The sequence below is a fragment of the Scyliorhinus canicula genome, chromosome 23, assembly GCF_902713615.1.
Source record: "Scyliorhinus canicula chromosome 23, sScyCan1.1, whole genome shotgun sequence".
NCBI classification, from domain to species: Eukaryota; Metazoa; Chordata; class Chondrichthyes; order Carcharhiniformes; family Scyliorhinidae; genus Scyliorhinus; species Scyliorhinus canicula.
This window is the reverse complement of record NC_052168.1, coordinates 4293512-4312814: the sequence shown is the minus strand read 5'-3', so window position 1 is coordinate 4312814 and position 19303 is coordinate 4293512. Positions and strand designations below refer to the sequence as shown.

At 50.9% G+C, this 19303-nt stretch overlaps 1 protein-coding gene and 1 long non-coding RNA gene across 2 annotated transcripts in view; one reads left to right on the top strand and one right to left on the bottom strand.

Annotated features, from left to right (window-relative positions):
• Nucleotides 1–19303, top strand: part of LOC119956552 — a 47546-nt gene that overhangs the window by 1339 nt on the left and 26904 nt on the right. The window lies entirely within an intron of this gene.
• zgc:92360 (uncharacterized protein LOC436988 homolog) overlaps nucleotides 1–19303 on the bottom strand; it is a 52930-nt gene that overhangs the window by 11110 nt on the left and 22517 nt on the right. The window contains exons 5-7 of the mRNA XM_038783850.1: nucleotides 13232–13344; nucleotides 11022–11168; nucleotides 1628–1711 (exon numbers count right to left, since the gene is read on the bottom strand). Of these exons, the coding sequence (XP_038639778.1) occupies nucleotides 1628–1711; nucleotides 11022–11168; nucleotides 13232–13344 (344 nt within the window). The remainder of the gene's footprint in view (nucleotides 1–1627; nucleotides 1712–11021; nucleotides 11169–13231; nucleotides 13345–19303) is intronic.

The window sequence follows — 19303 nt, the reverse complement described above, 5'->3', positions numbered from 1 at the left end:
TCCTCCATCTTAAACCCCCCCTTTTTAAAAATATTGCATTCATGTATTTGGCAATCAGACTGGAAACGTTAGGTCCGTTTCGCTCTCCACAGACGCTGTCAGACTTGCTGGGACTGTCGAGCATTTTCTGTTTTGTTTCAGATTCCACCATCCGCAGTCATTTGCTTTCATTACCAACATGTATTGAATCATCTGTGACGGACGGAGGAATTTAGGAAAATTGGACTAGAAATGTACCGGGCAATTTAAGAGTTAAAAGCTTTGGGGGTTAGAGTGTGATTGACTGCAGTGGTCCTGTTTGGCAGGTCCTGGGGGATATTAGCAGCCAGAAGGTGAAATTGACCGGAGGAATGTGTTTTTCAGTCTGGGCTAACGCGCTGTGGTTTGACTAGGGACGGTCCCTGGGGAGTTAATGCACTTTCAATCCTTGGGGAGATGATATCAGCGTTATGTGGAGAGAAAGAAAGATAGGGAGCGAGGGACATTTTTGAAAAAGCTTTTGGAGGCAAGGGTCGAAGTGTGATCTGGGAACCCTTGTGTTTATTAAAGACAAGTAAAGGCAGTTTATCTTTCCAGTAGGATAATTTTTTTAAAAGAGTAATATTTTAAAACAGAGCAGTCTTGTCTGAAGACAAGGGGGAGGCTGTAACAACCCTGTTGAAGCAGCTATTTGAAGACATTCAGCCAGAGTCTGAAGGGATTCTAACCGGGGCCCAAATCTGTTCTGCAAAGCAAGTATTACTCTATGCCCCGCTGATTTCAAGGTGGATTGGGAGCCGTATGTTCCATTTCTTGTTATTTAATGGGGAGTTGAATATTAGGTGTTAAGGGGTATTGTAAGTTGATATTTTCGCTGTGAAGTTAAAGAGTTTAATCTTGTATTCATAATAAAATTTTATTTTAAAATACCCAAAGCCCTATTTCTTCATGCCATCACTCCCGGGGTGAATCATTCTTTCTGTACAGTCTTAAATAAACTAAGGTACAGGGATTTTGGTCAGTATGCTAGACACAGCTGGGAATCGTAATACAATCCAGACTTACCCTCCCTGTCTCACTCCCAGCCATTTATCTTTTGCCCTTAAAGTTGCTACATTTTGTTGCAATCGCCCACAGCTCTAGCACATTCTCCCATTTAGTTCTGACGAAGGGTCAAAGGACTCTGTTTCTCTCCAAACAGGTGGCGGCAGATCGGCTGGCATCGCTACGTGATTGGAAAACTATTGGATCGTTTTCAAATCCCATGTGGTTTACTAATGTCGCTTTAGTGAAGGAAATCTGCCGTCCTTACCCGGTCTGGCCCACATGTGACTCCAGACCCATGGCCATGTGGTGGACGCTCGACTAGCCCTCTGGCAACACTCTCAGCTCTATCCAACTGCCACAGAAAAGATGGCAGACCACCACCTTCACAAGGGGCAATTAGGGATAGTTAACCAACGCTGGCTTAGCCAGCGACGCCTACACTCCCCCATCAATACAGCAAAAATAAAAGGAGCTGGCCTCCAGAGAGGCTGAGAGAGGAGAGTGAGTGACTGTCTCTCTGTGATGAGATCATCAAAGCCAGAGCCGTCTTGTGGAGATGTGCCTCAGTATTACAGTCCGACGCTATACCAGCGGAGCTTACCTCATCGTCACTCGCTCCTGGGAAGGCCACTTGTAAGTAATGGAACTGGACCGCACGAATGGCATTGAACCAGTCCACAATTTCCTGTGGAGAGAGACAAAAAAGTATTAGAATGGGCTTCGGCCTGTGAGCAACGAGCGCTCTGAATGGCTGACCTCCCCCAGGGTTTCCTGGGAGAGCTCAGGAAATGAAGACATGAAGACGGACACTCCACGTCGCAGATGTGGAGAAAAGTCACGGGCGTGTTGTTCCTCCTCGTTCCTTCGAAGACTTTTGAGTACTCGCTGTAAAGGCACGGAGGATAGAACAGCAACTTGCAACATTCCTTCATGGGATGTGGGCGCGTTGTTGCCCATCCCTAATTGCCCTTCCTCAGTTGTCTTTGAGCTGAGTGTCTCGCTCGAACATTTCAGAGTCAACCACATTGCTGGGTGGGTCTGGAGTCACAATTAGGCCAGATTTCCTCCCCTCAAGGACATGAGTGAACCAGATGGGTTTTTACAACAACCGATGATAGTTGAGTTACGACGAGATTTATTAATTGAATTCCACCAGCTGCCGTGAAGGATTTGATCCGGGTTAGGAGAGAATTAGCCGGGGCCACTGGATTACTAGTGCCAGTGACATCACCACCACACCAGCATCTCAGGAAAGACAACTCCTTTAGGAGGAGCCGGGTAAAGGGCGACACGGTGGCACAGTGGTTAGCACCGCTGCCTCACACCGCCAGCGACCCGGGTTCTGTGTGGAGTTTGCACGTTCTCCCCGTGTCAGCGTGGGTTTCCTCCGGGTGCTCCGGTTTCCACCCACAATCCAACATGCACAGGTTAGGAGGATTGGCCACGATAACTTTCCCTTGGTGTCCAAAGATCACGTGGGGATAGGGTGGGGGACATGGGCCTAGATAGGGTGCTCTTTTGCAGGGCCGGTGCAGACCCAATGGGCCGAATGGCCCCCTTCTGCACTGCAGGGATTGTGTTGTATTCTAAAGCAACATTTGATGAGGAAAGTAAAGAGTTGTTTCATTAACAGTCGAGATTAACCCAATTTGGTAAAAAAATGTTCCTGTTCCTTTTCCCATTGGCTGTGGGATGACAGCGTGTCAAATGGGTGAACCGATGGCCGGAGAACCTCCGACAGTTCAGAATGCCCTCAATACTGACCCTCTGACAGTGCAGCACTCCCTCAGTACTGACCCTCTGACAGTGCAGCACTCCCTCAGTACTGACCCTCTGACAGTGCAGCACTCCCTCAGTACTGACCCTCTGACAGTGCAGCACTCCCTCAGTACTGACCCTCTGACAGTGCAGAGCTCCCTCAGTACTGACCCTCTGACAGTGCAGCACTCCCTCAGTACTGACCCTCTGACAGTGTGGCACTCCCTCAGTACTGACCCTCTGACAGTGCGGCACTCCCTCAGTACTGACCCTCTGACAGTGCAGCACTCCCTCAGTACTGACCCTCTGACAGTGCAGCACTCCCTCAGTACTGACCCTCTGACAGTGTGGCTCTCCCTCAGTACTGACCCTCTGACAGTGCGGCACTCCCTCAGTACTGACTCTCTGACAGTGCGGCATTCCCTCAGTACTGACCCTCTGACAGTGCGGCACTCCCTCAGTACTGACCCTCTGACAGTGTGGCGCTCCCTCAGTACTGACCCTCTGACAGTGCGGCACTCCCTCAGTACTGACCCTCTGACAGTGCAGCACTCCCTCAGTACTGACCCTCTGACAGTGCGGCACTCCCTCAGTACTGACCCTCTGACAGTGCGGCACTCCCTCAGTACTGACCCTCTGACAGTGCAGCACTCCCTCAGTACTGACCCTCTGACAGTGGGGCGCTCCCTCAGTACTGACCCTCTGACAGTGCGGCGCTCCCTCAGTACTGACCCCCTGACAGTGCGGCACTCCCTCAGTACTGACCCTCTGACAGTGCGGCACTCCCTCAGTACTGACCCTCTGACAGTGCAGTGCTCCCTCAGTACTGACCCTCTGACAGTGCGGCACTCCCTCAGTACTGACCCTCTGACAGTGCGGCACTCCCTCAGTACTGACCCTCTGACAGTGCGGCACTCCCTCAGTACTGACCCTCTGACAGTGCGACACTCCCTCAGTACTGACCCTCTGACTGTGCGGCACTCCCTCAGTACTGACCCTCTGACAGTGCGGCACTCCCTCAGTACTGACCCTCTGACTGTGCGGCACTCCCTCAGTACTGACCCTCTGACAGTGCGGCATTCCGTCAGTACTGACCCGCAGTCACCCCCCAGCCGCCTTTGGTCCAAAGAAAATAAATTGGACATATTAGATTAATTTGTCCTGATTCAGCGACCAAGCAGATGTTTCCCTTGGTTGAGATCAGAAGCTGTTGGACAATATCGGTGACGAAAGCGATATTGAATTGAAGTGTGCAGCCTGGAGCAGCCTCTCTGTTTAAAGAGAACATGTTGCCTGTACTGATTCTCTGCGGTTAAGCTTTGTTCTGCTGTTGGGAGTTTGATGGAGTATGGTGTTGAACTGGGATGAGCTTATTAGAAAGAAATTGGGATGCATCACTTAACACGGAAATGTACTCATTAAAAGTGGTTTAGTCTGGCACTGGTATTAAATGACAACATGAATTCTGTGCAGCTAAAGGTTAGTGCAAGTGCAGAACCAATCGCAGCCTTTCATCATTTCCCCTCATCATCGGGAAGCTGCTCCAGTGCGCTTCAAGTCATCTCTGGGTGAGTGCAGGCTATTCAACCAGGGACCCCATCACAATCTCCTCATCTGACCCAATGCCTCACATACAAACCATTCCCTGAACTGGTAACCCTGCCTAACCCTGCACCCATTCCCCCACCCTCCCACTGGAGGTGGGTAAGGTGGGGGGGGGGGGGGGGGGGGGGGGGGGGGGGGGGGGGGGGGGGGGGGGAGAGCTGGGGGGGGTCAGGGGTCAGGGGAGGGGCATAGTGCGGGCTGAGAGGAAACATGGTCACTGAATCCAAAACGTGAAAACCCAATTTGTCAGTAACTTGAGGTCATGGAATCCCTGCAGTGCAGAAGACGGCCATTCGGCCCATCGAGTCTGCACCGACCTTTGGAAAGACCTCCCTATACCGGCCCAATCCTTGCCCTGTAATGATATGTATTTGTGTATGTATACCAGTGAAGGGTTAATTATTACATCTCAGTGTAATCCAAACACTAGAGGGCACCACCAGTTCCCAGGATAAATATCAGGGGCTGGATTCTCTGTTTTTGGGACTATGTCTCCATGCCATAGTAAAAACGGTGGAGTTTCATGCCCAAAGAAACATCGTGTGAAAAGGCCCCATATTCCTAGCCCTGGAGGGGGCTAGCAGGGACTTGGCGTGTTTCTAGCAGCCTTTGCCGCAGTTACGGGCCACGGGCGGACTCAGAGTGCGGAGCAGGACCCTAAAAATAGACCCCACCCCATCGGCTGTGCGGCCGACCCTGACCGCCTGCCCAAACATTGCCCGACCTCGTATAAGGACCCCCCGCCCCCCGCCCTCTGGTCGGCACGCCCCCGACCAGGGCTGCCGCGGTCTGAGTCCGCAGACGCCACGCTAGTTTCCCGTGGTCCACGCCGTCGGGACTTCGGGGGCGCACAATGGCCACAGAAAGGGGATACGTGGCACGGCGTACTCCTCGGGTACACCGCTTTTCGGGGCCCGGAGAATCTGGGAACTGGCGCCGGTGTCCCGATTCTGTGCGGGGAATTGGATTCTCCGCCCTGGTGCCCGTCGCGATTTCGGCGTTGGGGTGCGGGAAGTCCAGCCGCAGATCTCAGGGATCTTCAGTGTTAGCAGAGGAGAGTAATTGATCACAGCTCGAGGAATAGTTTAGGTTCAGTGTTAGCAGAGGAGAGTAATTGATCACAGCTCGAGGAATAGTTTAGGTTCAGTGTTAGCAGAGGAGAGTAATTGATCACAGCTCGAGGAATAGTTTAGGTTCAGTGTTAGCAGAGGAGAGTAATTGATCACAGCTCGAGGAATAGTTTAGGTTCAGTGTTAGCAGAGGAGAGTAATTGATCACAGCTCGAGGAATAGTTTAGGTTCAGTGTTAGCAGAGGAGAGTAATTGATCACAGCTCGAGGAATAGTTTAAGTTCAGTGTTAGCAGAGGAGAGTAATTGATCACAGCTCGAGGAATAGTTTAGGTTCAGTGTTAGCAGAGGAGAGAAATTGATCACAGCTCTAGGAATAGTTTAGGTTCGAGAAAGCAATAGCACGGGTACATCATTAGTTAATATTAGATTACAGATTACTGTATTAATAGTTATAGCTCAGTAGAGTGTGCGAACTCTTTAATTTAATCGTCATTCAATGAATTAGTTTTGCTGCACTGTTTCTTTATCATCTACTCATCAAACCATTCTGGATCTCAAAACAAGAATAACGACATATTACATCCGAGTGCAATATAACACGCCCCATCCCTGTAACCTCACCTAACCTTTTGGACACTAAGGGGCAATTTAGCGTGGACAATCCCCCTAACCTGAACATCTTTGGACTTGTGGAAACCGGAGCACCCGGAGGAAACCCGCGCAGACACGGGGGAGAACGTGCAGACTCCGCACAGACAGTGACCCAAGCCGGGAATCGAACCTGGGACCCTGGTACGGTGAGGCAGCATTGCTAACCACCGGGCCACCGTACCGCCCATATGAAATTGAGGTGTTGTTGGACGGGGAAACTAGTGTTGGTTAGCGAACACGGGGGTTGATGGGCGAAAGGGACTTGATGGGAGTTGGGATAAAGGCAAGTTTGGTGGAGGTGGAAGGTGGAGGCTGACGAGGAGAGGATTGGAACAGTGAATTTGGAGCTCGCTGTGATGTTGATGAGGAATTGGGGACATAACCCCGAGCTTACTCAATTCTCCAGATCAGTTTTTTTCACACACAATGCCCAATTAGTGCAATTTCCTGAGAGGACGTTCAGCTACTTTTCCATTCTATCTACATGGGAGTGTTTAGTACTGACTGGAATGAAGAGAACTGTAATTACCCCGATAACAAACAAGTTGAATCCTGCTCCAGGTATCTGCAGACTGCCAAAGGAATTCTTTCTCCACTTCAGACTGACTAATTTAAAAGTGTGTGAGACCTACATTTTTTTTGAGGAGTAATTATGCAAATTGGGCACGTTCTGACTGGAAAAGAGAAGGTTGGGAAAGGATATGATTGCCTGCTGAAAAGCTGGATTATGTAGACAGTGACGGGCGGCTCCATTTTATCTGGAATCGCACATCCAGAGGACGAGGCCTGTGCTTAAAGGGGCCATACACTCCTGGAAATATCTGAATAATTTGAGGCCTTGTGTCACGGGTGGTACCGTCTCTATTTCTGTACAGGCAGCTTCACGTTCATGTCCCACGTTGGGACGTGCTGGCATAGAGGGAGTGTTGTGATTCACTCTGGTCTTAATTCCTCCGCCATCCTCCAAAGGGGAAAAACGTGAAGACTCGCTGAAACAAATCACCTACTCTGCCACTGGAAACGGTCTGGGGCGGCACGGTGTCACAGCGGTTAGCACTGCTGCCTCACAGCTCCAGGGACCCGGGTTCAATTCCGGCCTCGGGTCACTGTCTGTGTGGAGTCTGCACACTCTCCCCCCCCGTGTCTACGTGGGTTTCCTCCGGGTGCTCCGGTTTCCTCCCACAAGTCCAAAGATGTGCAGGTTAGGTGGATTGGCCGTGCTAAATTGCCCCTTAGTGTCTAAAAGGTTAGGTGGGGACAGGGTTGCGGTTTGGTCTTAAGCACGGTGCTCTTCCCAAGGGCTGGTGCAGACTCGATGGGCCGAATGGCCTCCTTCTGCACTGTAAATTCGACATGCCTGATGGTGAATGGAGCTTGGGAAGAACAGGCGAGTTTGGACCGATGGTTCTCAAAATCCCCCGGCCCACCACTGTGGGGCTTCCCCTGCCTCGTGTCTGTGTCTGCTGTCGGCCCATCGAGAGAGACTGATCACTGGGATTAGTCAATAACTCCATGATCATTGTATCATGTGACTACCAGGGTGGGAGTAGATTGACCCGATGGACTGAGGGTTTTCCTTTACCTCGGATTATCTTTGCTCTGAGGTTGAGCCTGGAGATTTGAGCACCAACTCCAGTGGGGTATTGTACTTGACGGAGTGCTGCAACGTTAGAGCTTCCGTTTCTCAGACATCATCTTAAACCGAGGAACTGCCCGTCCTCTCAGGTGGAAGCATACATTCCCTTGCCCACTATTTTGAAGAGGGGAGTTTTCTCTGTCCATCTCTCCTGTAGGCATGGCTCCAACGGGTGATCAAAGATCCCTTTGGCATTCTCCGAGGAAGAGTCGAGTTGTCCCACTCTCCTGGCCAACACTCCTCCTTCAATCAACCAACATTAAGGACAAATCATTCATCCATCTCACTGCTGTTAGGAAGGAGATTCATTGGGTCGATCCAGTCTTGTGCCACAGCTCCCGAACTAGACGTTTTCCTCGATAATTCCCCTCCACACACCTTCGGTTATCAAACAAGAGCGCGGGGAGAAAATCTGGGAAATGCCTCAGGAGTGACAGTTGTTGGAAATGTCTGGCAAGACGTGCTGCCCAGTTTTCCTTCCATGGTCGTCACTACATCCAAAACGTTACTCCTGTGCTGAGACTTTTCGAATGTGAAAGGTCCCATTTTGGTCAGTCTCTCCGGGGTAATCTGCGGACTTTGACGGAGCTCTGTTTTACCCGACCACCATTGAGAGCAGACACATGCCCCCCCCCCCCCCCCCTCCCCCCCATCACGGAGTCACTCACCAACCCGGCTGGGAAATATATCGGCCGTTCCTTCACTGTCGCTGGGGCAACATCCTGGAACTCCCTCTCTAACTGCACTGTGGGTGTACCTACACAGCATGGACTGCAGCGGGTTCAAGGAGGCGGCTCACCACCGCCTTCTCAAGGGGCAATTAGGGATGGGCAACAAATGCTGGGCCCAGCCAGCGGCGTCCACGTCCCGTAACTGGTTAGGTGGATTGACCATGTTAAATTGCTCCTTCGTGTCCAAAAGGTTGGGTGGGGTTACGGGGATAGGATGGAGGCTCTTTCCAAGAGCCCGTGCAGGCTCGACGGGCTGAATGGCCTCCTTCTGCTCTGTAAATTCTATTGTCTGATTCTATGAACTGAATGAAAAAGGTCTCTTGGAATGAATTTGCAAAGGATATTTCCTCAGATTGATAAAAGTCCAGCTCCTGCCCTGGGGGGGGCGAGGTTAGAAATCCCCATTTGGAATTTCTTAAACTTTTTAATACCGTTGAAGCTTGACAGATACGTATTAGATTTGTACATAGAACATAAAATATACAGATTGTTCGGATCAACAAATCTCTGCTGCTCTTTAAGCTCTGCCACGTGTCTCATATGTATATGCGGATGTATTTATATACGGATTTATATCTTAAAAATATATACATGCAGAGAGAGAGAGAATGTGATTATGTTTAATTGCAGAGATTCCACGAGGCATTGGAGATTCATTAAGTGAGGGCTATGTGGGATGAATTAGTTAGTCTCTTTCGCACGATCGTATTCTCTCGAAGGACTGCCTTTAACTTGATTTTTAATGGACTTAATTTGTTGTTGATGTAAATTTGAATCCAATTAGCACAAATTCTCAATAAACATTTCAAGTCTCACAGCGTCTCCTTTCTTAGCGTTCACCAAGGTAAGCATGGACATATATCGGCTGAACTCCCCACTCCCTCCTGCCTGAAACCTGTCTCACTCACTTTACCCGCACGCCCCTTCATTCTCGGCCTCTTTGCGTTCACTCCACCCTCTCTGCCTGGTCATATGGTCATTTCTTGAGCCGTCCCAGTTCTGGGGGAGGTGGGGGAGTAGTGGTATTGTCGCTGGACTAGTGATCCAGCGATCCAGAGTAATGCTCTGGGGACCCAGGTTCAAATCCCGCCACTCCAGATGATGAAATTGGAATTCCATAGAAATCTGGAATTAAACATCTAATGATGACCATGAAACCATTGTCAATTGCCATAAAAACCCATCTAGTTCACTTTAGGGAAGGAAATCTGCCATCCTTACCCGATCTGGCCTACACGTGACTCCAGACCCACAGCAACGTGGTTGACTCTTCACTGCCCCCTCGAGGACAATTAGGGATGGGCAATAAATGCTGGCACAGCCTGCGATTATGGGCAGCATGGGTGGCCCGGTGGTTAGCACTGTCGCTTCACAGCTCCAGGGTCCCAGGTTCGATTCCCGGCTGGTTCACTGTCTGTGCGGAGTCTACACGTCCTCCGCGTGTCTGCGTGGGTTTCCTCCGGGTGCTCCGGTTTCCTCCCACGGTCCAAAGATCTGCAGGTTAGGTGGATTGGCCATGATAAATGGCCCTTAGTGTCCACAAAAAAAGGGTAGGTGGGGTTACGGGGAGAAGGTCCAAGTGTGGGCTTGGGTAGGATGTTCTTTCTAAGGGCCAGTGCAGACTTGAAGGGCTGAATGGCCTCCTTATGCACTGTAAATTATATGACACCCATGTTCCATATGAAAAAAAAAATTTCCTTCCGAAACCCCTCGGCGCCTCCGTCTTTAAGACGAAGATTAAAACTCATCTCTTCGACCAAACCTCTGTCCAGCCCGTTTGTGATTGGTTACACCTCTGTGAATCACGTTTTGATAGTTAACTGCATTAAAGGCACTATTATAAATACAATTCGAGGGGCAGCATGGTGGCACAGTGGTTAGCATTGCTGCCTCACGGCGCTGAGGTCCCAGGTTCGATCCCGGCTCTGGGTCACTGTCTGTGTGGAATTTGCACATTTTCCCTGTGTCTGCGTGGGTTTCGCCCCCCACAACCCAAAGATGTGCAGGGTAGGTGGATTGGCCACGCTAAATTGCCCCTTAATTGGAAAAGATGAATTTGGTACTCTAAATTTATTTTTAAAATGTGTTAATATGACTAGGGGTATTACGGTACCTGGAAGTGAGCTGCTATTGGTGCAGAGGACTCGCTGCCCATTGGCCCGGGTAAGTCATGTGCCTCTCAGCCGATTGGCTGAGAGGTAGGTAGCTCCGCCTACGAGGCGGGATATAAGAACCCGTGCTTCCCGGCAGTCGGCCTTTCTTCTGTACGTCTGCTGCCGGGGACACTTCTTGTGCATTAAAGCCGATCGTTCGGACTTCATCTACGTTTCGTGTCCATTGATTGTGCATCATAAAAATAAATAAATACAATTTGTTGCTTTGTCCGCCTTGACTCATCAATGTTCATCTCCCACTACCCCACACCAGAACACCACCTACACTGGGACACTAACTGTAAACATCAGAATTGAAACTCAGAACCACACATTGAACCCCCCACACAATGTTGAGCGACATCTTTTCATCCGTCTGCCCTGCCTCACCTTTCCCTCTTCATGGTAAACAAAAATATTCCGCGTGCTGTTGTCCTTCAGGTAAGTGATCTGCAGGCCATTGGGATTCCCGATCTTGGTAGGTTGGAACGTCGCATTGATGTTGTCCACTTTGATCACAGCCTTGGGCTCTTTAGCCTGTGAACAGAAACAGGAGAATATAATTCTTCAATCTGTTGACAAATTAATGTTAATGAAAGGTATAGGGGACACATTTACCAGCAAGCATGATTCATGACTTGCGAATAGTCCTCCCCGTCTCCATAACAACCTCCAGCCAAACAACCCTTTCTGCAGTTCCTCCAATTCCGGCTTCTTCATCACATTGGGCGCCTGCCCCCTTTCGCTGTCTGGTGTCCTGAACTCTGGAATTTCCCCATAAACTCCTCCACCTCCCTCTCCTCCTCCTGAAAAACGGCCTCTTCGACTGAGCCTTTGGTCAACTGCCCTCGTGCTCCTTTATTCAGCAGCACGGTAGCATGGTGCATAAATGCTTCACAGCTCCAGGGTCCCAGGTTCGATTCCCGGCTGGGTCACTGTCTGTGCGGAGTCTGCACGTCCTCCCCGTGTGTGCGTGGGTTTCCTCTGGGTGCTCCGGTTTCCTCCCACAGTCCAAATATGTGCGGGTTAGGTGGATTGGCCATGCTAAATTGTCCGTAGTGTCCTAAAAAGTAAGGTTAAGGGGGGGGGTTTGTTGGGTTACGGGTATAGGGTGGATACGTGGGTTTGAGTAGGGTGATCATTGCTCGGCACAACATCGAGGGCCGAAGGGCCTGTACTGTTCTATGTTCTAATTTGTTTTGTCTCTGGGATGTTTTACTACAGTAAAGGCCGTTAAATATTGTCACTGCGACAAAGTAAGAGTAAATCAGCGCATTAAGCAGACGTGACAGAGGCAATTGCGATTTGGATGCAATGTCGGTAATGGTTGCTATATTTGGACCATAGCGTTGTCACTTCCTGTATACTGTTCTCTTTCGCTCATCACTTTAAGGAATTATGACTCATCCTTTTCCCTTGTAAGCGACAAAGGAAGTAAAGATTAAGGCATCTTTGAAATGGTTCGGGGAGAAAGGAAGGACTTTCATTTTCATAGTGCTAGGGGCTGGTTTAGCTCACTGGGCTAAATCGCTGGCTTTTAAAGCAGACCAGGTAGGCCAGCAGCACGGTTCGATTCCCGTACCAGCCTCCCCGAACAGGCGCCGGAATGTGGCGACTAGGGGCTTTTCACAGTAACTTCATTGAAGCCTACTCGTGGCAATAAGCGATTTTCATTTTCAACACCCCCAGGGCATCGCTTTACGGCCAATGAAGCGTTTTGGAAGTGTGGTCACTGTTGTAGGAAATGCGGCCGCCAATTGGGCACAGCAAGATCCCACAAAGAGAGAAGCAACAGCGACCGGATCATCTGGTTTTTTTTTGTTGATTGGGTGATAAATAACACCCAGAACTCCAGGGGGAATGGACGGCTCTTCATTGACATGGTGGCTGTGGGTTATTTTGTACCCATCTATTTTTCCCATGGGGGCCGGTTTAGCTCAGTGGGCTGGACGGCTGGTTTGTGATGCTGAGCAAGGCCAAACAGCATGGGTTCAATTCCCCGTACTGGCTGAGGTTATTCGTGAAGGCTCCGCCTTCTCAACCTTGCCCCTCGCCTGAGGTGTGGTGACCCTCAGGTTAAATCACCACCAGTCAGTTCTCCCCCTCAAAGGGGAAAGCAGCTTATGGTCATTGGGGGCTATGGCAACCTTTCTTACTTCACATTTTGCATGGGGCCTGAGTTCAGTGTCTAAAGGATGGCGCCTCCTACAGTGCGGCACTCCTTGAACTGCACTGAGAGTGTCAGCCGGCATTATGTGCTCATGATTCTGGAGTGGAAGCTCAATCTGTAACTACCTAACTCAGAGGGGAATTTGGGACAATCTGAGGATGTGAAAGGCGCTATACAAACGCAAGTTCTTTCTTCCTCACAACCTTTGGATTGAAATTATTTGGCACGTTGTGTGCAATACAGACCTTGCCCCGTCCATACAATAATGTCCTTCGATAACAAAACTTGCATGAAACATCATGCGTTTGAAATCAGTGGAACGCGAGGCGTGTTGCCTAGCGTCCCTCCTCATTTTGACAGTCGCTGACCCCGCCCCCCCCGTGAGTTGGGCAAGCGAGTCAAAATAAATTCAGAACAGGGGTAAACCTACATCATTCTTCGCAAAGTACTTCAGGATTCCATCCGACTCCGACAGGACAAACTTCCGATTGAGGAACTGCCCATTGTCCCGGCCACGTTTCCATAGAAACCCTTCTCTGTAGCCTGAGGGGAAAAAAAACATATGGAGACAGGTTCAGGAATTAAATGGCAGCAGAGTGATGCGGACTTGAGGCGTGCACGGCTCCTTATGACTTTGAACAGGACAAATCATCCTGGGATCAAGGTTTACGTTGGATCTGTACAGACCGCTTCCTCTCACCGATGGCTCAAACAGATATCTCCCTGAGAGAGAGGGGGGGATGGACTGAGAGACACGAGTCAGTGTACAGATATCTCCCTGGGAGAGAGGGGACTGAGAGACACCAGTCAGTGTACAGATATCTCCCTGAGAGAGGGAAGGGACTGAGAGACACCAGTCAGTGTACAGATATCTCCCTGAGAGAGAGAGGACCGAAAGACACCAGTCGGTGTACAGATATCTCCCTGAGAGAGAGAGAGGGGAATGAGAGACACCAGTCAGTGTACAGATATCTCCCTGAGAGAGAGGGACTGGGACACCAGTCAGTGTACAGATATCTCCCTGAGAGAGAGAGGGGACTGAGAGACACCAGTCTGTGTACAGATATCTCCCTGAGAGAGAGAGGGGACTGAGAGACACCAGTCAGTGTACAGATATCTCCCTGAGAGAGAGGGACTGGGACACCAGTCAGTGTACAGATATCTCCCTGAGAGAGAGGGACTGAGAGACACCAGTCACTGTACAGATATCTTCCTGAGAGAGAGGGGACTGAGAGACACCAGTCACTGTACAGATATCTTCCTGAGAGAGAGGGGACTGAGAGACACCAGTCAGTGTACAGATATCTCCCTGAGAAAGAGAGGGGACTGAGAGACACCAGTCAGTGTACAGATATCTCCCTGAGAGAGAGAGAGGGGACTGAGAGACACCAGTCAGTGTACAGATATCTCCCTGAGAGAGAGAGGGGATTGAGAGACACCAGTCAGTGTACAGATATCTCCCTGAGAGAGAGGGGACTAAGATACACCAGTCAGTGTACAGATATCTCCCTGAGAAAGAGAGGGGACTGAGAGACACCAGTCAGTGTACAGATATCTCCCTGAGAGAGAGAGAGGGGACTGAGAGACACCAGTCAGTGTACCGATATCTCCCTGAGAGAAAGATGGACTGAGAGACACCAGCCAGTGTACAGATATCTCCCTGAGAGAGAGAGGGGATTGAGAGACACCAGTCAGTGTACAGATATCTCCCTGAGAGAGAGGGGACTGAGATACACCAGTCAGTGTACAGATATCTCCCTGAGAGAGAGGGGATGAAGAGACACCTGTGAACTCTGGCACTTCCAGGATTCCCAGACCAGTCTCTGGTGTGGAATTATCTTATCTGCAAGAAGTGCAGGGGATAATGATGTGTTTAGTTAGCCACCTGAGCTAGCTACAGTTACAAGTATATAAGGGAGTGATGCTAAGCCTTGTGGGAGAGTGTGTGCGGGAGTTAGCTAGTGAGAGTCAGAAGTACAAATAGTGTGAGTGAGAGCAGATCATAGTTAATATCAGTATTAAGACTAGCTGCAGTTGAGTGCAGCTTAAATGTTAATAATGAACTGTGTATTCTTTAGGAGTACGTGTCGAATCCAAATTAGCAGTGTTAATAAATTTATAGCTTTTTTAAAGTTCTAGCTATTTTGTGGTCTTTGTGAACGCTACCCCAACCATCCTGAGTTAAGCTACCCCAACCATCCTGAGTTAAGCTACCCCAACCATCCTGAGTTAAGCTACCCCAACCATCCTGAGTTAAGCTACCCCAACCATCCTGAGTTAAGAGACACAAAGACCACCACAACTGAGGGTTGGATTTCTTCACTGTTGGTTGCGGATAAACCTCATTGTCAGCCGTGGCCCAGTGGGCAGTATTCCTGTTCTTCACTCCTGAGGTCATGGGTTCAAGCCCCACACCAGTGATTTGAGCGCAAAACCCAGGTTGACACGTCTGCTACGTTGGGAATGCTGCCGTGTCGGAGGTGCCAATCTGTGCTCTCTGCTCCATCACTGCAGATACTGTGACAACTCATTCAGAGACAAGCGGGAGAGCTCTCCCTAGTTTCCTGGGGGTGGTGAGCAGGCGCAGCAAGTAATCAGGAAAGCTAATAGAATGTTAATTGTGAGGGGAATTGAATATAAAACTAGGGAGGTGATGGTTCAGTTGTACAGGGAGCTGGAAAGACCACGGAGCCGGGATTCTAAGTCCCCACGCCGGCAGGAGAACTGGCGGCAACCACTCCGGCGTCAACATCGGCCGAAAGTGCGGAATTCTCCGCACTTCCAGGGGCGAGGTGGACACGCGAAGGGTTGGCGCCGCTCCAACCGACGCCGAAGGGACTGCGCGAGGTCAGGCATATGCCAAAGGGCCGGCGTGATCTCGCCCATGCTCGGAACCACCGGCGTGTTTTGGTGCATGCGTGGGGGGGGGGGGGGGGGGGGGGGGGGTTCTCTTCCCGTGTCGGCCATGGCGGAGCCCGACAGGGGTCGGCGCGGAAGTAAGGAGTGCCCCCACGGCACAGGCCCGCCCTCAGTTCGGTGGGCCCCGATCACGGGCCAGGCCACCATTGCGCCCCCCGCCCCTCCCCCACCGGGGTCGGATCCCCCCGTGCCTACCCGAGGACCGCCCCAGCCGGCTTACCTGCCCAAGTCCCGCCGTGTGGAACCATGCCTAACCCATGCTGGCGGGACTGGGCAAAAACGGACGGCCGCCATCGGCCCCCGATCGGCATGGCGGGAATCCCGCCCCCGCCCGAAAAACGCGCCGAAGAATACGGCAGCCGACGCCGGGGCGGCGGGCAGGATTTGCTCCCCCCCCCCCCCCCCCCCGGGATTCCCCGCCCCAGCAAGGGGTCGGGGAACCCTGCCTCACATCTGGAGTATTGTGAACAGTTTTGGTCACCTTCTGTAAGGAAGGAAGTAAATGCGTTGGGAGCCGTTCAGAGAAGGTTGACCAGACTAATACCAGGAATGGGCGGGTTGTCTTATGAGGAACCTTTGGACAGACTGGGTTTGTATCCACTGGAATTTAGAAAAATGAGAGGCAACTTGATTGAAACATATCAGATCCTGCGGAGGATATCGACAGGGTGGCTGTGGAGAGGATGTGTCCTCTTGTGGGAGAATCTGGAACGCAGGGGTCACTGTTCAATTATAAGGGGTCACCCATTTGAAAGAGAGATGAGGAGAAATGTTTTCTCTCAGAGGGTGGTGGGTCTCTGCAACTCTCTTCCTCAAAAGGCAGTGGAAGCGGAGTCTGAGAATGTTTTTATTCAGAGCTGGATAGATTCTTGATTAACAAGGGGGGGTGAAAGGTTATCGGGGGGGTCAGCAGGGATGTGGCGTGGAGGTGACACGGTACGGTGGCACAGTGGTTAGCACTGCTGACTCCCAGCTCCTGCGACCCGGGTTCAATTCCAGCCTCGGGTGACTGTGCGGAGTCTGCACGTTCTCCCCGTGTCTGCGTGGGTTTCCTCCGGGTGCTCCGGTTTCCTCCCACAGTCCAAAGATGTGCAGGTTAGGATTGGCCCCAATCAATTGCCCCTTAGTGTCCAAAAAAGGGTAGATGGGGTTACTGGGATAGGGTGGAGTTGTGGGCTTAAGTAGGGTGCGCTTTGAAGGGGCGGTGTCGACTCGATGGGCCGAATGGCCTCCTTATCCACTGTAAATTCTCTGATTCTATGAATGGCGGAGCTGATTCGGAGGGCCTCCTCCTGCTCCTAATTTGTATTTTTGTATGTTCCCGGGACCAATATTAATTTGTAAACCGGTGTCATTATTTGACCATTTGTGGGATCTTGCTGTGCGACAATCGGTTGTCCTGTTTCTACATTAGAGCAGTGACTACACTTCCGTAAAGGTACCTCGTTAGCTGTTAAACACTTCAGACATTGAGACTCGAAAGCTTCTATTTAAACGCGAGTTCTTTCCGTTTGACATCTACACTGTGCTGGGTGAGTGCTCCGCACCGATGTGGAAGATTAACCAGTGCTTTGATCTGGGCAACTATACGGTTTCAGTTGGGTTTTTTTTTAATAGAGTGACAAGAATCATTCAGATGAGCATTTGAAATGCCAAAGCCACGGGCCAAGTGCTGGAAACTGCGATTAGAAGAGATAGGTACTGTGGACAGGATGGGCCGAAGGGCCTTTTCCTGTGCTGTAAGGGACTCTACGATAAGCCTGTGGCTCGGTTGGTGGGGATGGGGGGGGGGTCCCTGAACTTTAGCTGTGCCAAGTTGGGTGAGTGTCCTGTGGGTCAGTGGGGATTATTGCTCCAGAGAGAGGGAGAGAGAGCGAGAGAGAGGGAGAGAGAGGGAGAGAGAGCGAGAGAGAGGGAGAGAGAGGAGAGAGAGCGAGAGAGAGCGAGAGAGAGGGAGAGAGAGGGAGAGAGAGCGAGAGAGAGGAGAGGAGAGAGAGGGAGAGAGAGGGAGAGAGAGGGAGAGAGAGGGAGAGAGAGGGAGAGAGAGCGAGAGGGAGAGAGAGGGAGAGAGAGGGAGAGAGCGAGAGAGAGGGAGAGAGAGGGAGAGAGAAGGAGAGAGAGCGAGAGAGAGGGAGAGAGAGGGAGAGTGTGCAGCGATTGGTGTGGCAAATTGGTGATAGAATCAAAACGGAAGCAAACCTGCCCAACACCTCTTCATGGGACAGGCGCTGAGAGGCGGCCGGCGGTGCACACATGGCTTGTCTTCTAAATGCGACGTGGTAATTCTGAGGAAAGGAGTTCCTCTTCATAGAAACTGCACTAAATTCAGTCGTATTGTTCAGAGGACTGATCCGCTGATAAAGCTGTGGCTTCGAAGAAACTGTAACTAAAAATGGACAGGCTTTTGAAACGCTGAAACACACTCTGCTGCGTTAGCCAGCCACTCATTCAGCCGTGGAGGCAAATGAGCACAGAATTGCAACTGCTGACAATGCTCTGGCCTGGAGCCCCTCCTCTGCCCGTCCCCCCCCCCCCGGATCTGCAGCTTGCTGAAGCCATCGTTCGGTCGAACCAACCACAGACGACAGTTGTAGGTTGGATCGATCGATGCTCTGTGCTGGGTGAACGGACCTTTTCGAATGCCCACCCGTTATTGCCACGAGAAGGTGCTGGTCAGATGCCTTCTTGAACCGCCAACATAGTAGCTTGCTACAAGCGAGTGGTCTGTCCAAACCTTTTCAGAAGGCAACTAATCAAAAGTCTAACCACATTGGGCTGGAATCACATGTAGGCCCAGTCCGGATAAAGGCAGTCGATTTTCTTCCTGAAGGATGTTCCCGATGGGGTGGGGGTGGGGGGGGGGTGGGGGTCCGGAACAGGAGTCACAGTCTGAGAACAGTGGTTAGCACTGCTGCCTCACAGCTCCAGGGACCCAGGTTCAATTCCAGACTCGGGTGACCCTCTGTGCGGAGTCTGCACATCCTCCCCGTGTGTGTGCGTGGGTTTCCTCCGGGTGCTCCGGTTTCCTCCCACAGTCCAAAGATGTGTGGATTAGGTGGATTGGCCGTGATCAATTGCCCCTTAGTGCCCAAAAGGTTTAGATGGGGTTACTGGGTTACAGGGATAGGGTGGAGGAGTGGGATTAAGTAGAGTGCTCTTTCCAAGAGACGGTGCAGACTGGATGGGCCGAATGGCCTCCTTCTGCACTGTAAATTCTACGATTCTATGAGCCCAGCCATAAGGATGCTGGCTAAACTCAGCGGGTCTGTGGAGAGAGAGAGAGAGAGGGACAGAGTTCATGTTTCGTGCCCGTGTGACCCCTGCCATGCGGATTTTGAGTGAGGATAGGATTAGATTTTGTTCTGGTGCCTTTGGCAGCCAAATAGCCCACCAGATGTCCTGTCGAGTATTGCTGAAAAGAGAGACGTGCTGCTGAAGCTTTCTGTCTTTAACTCAACTGGACAAATTTCAAACAATCACAGCAATTTACGCTACTCGGGAAACGGGTACAGATCGGTCATCATGCGAAGCTGGGGAACCTATAGTTAAATATAAAGCCTTTACAAAAGCAAAGTGGCCACTC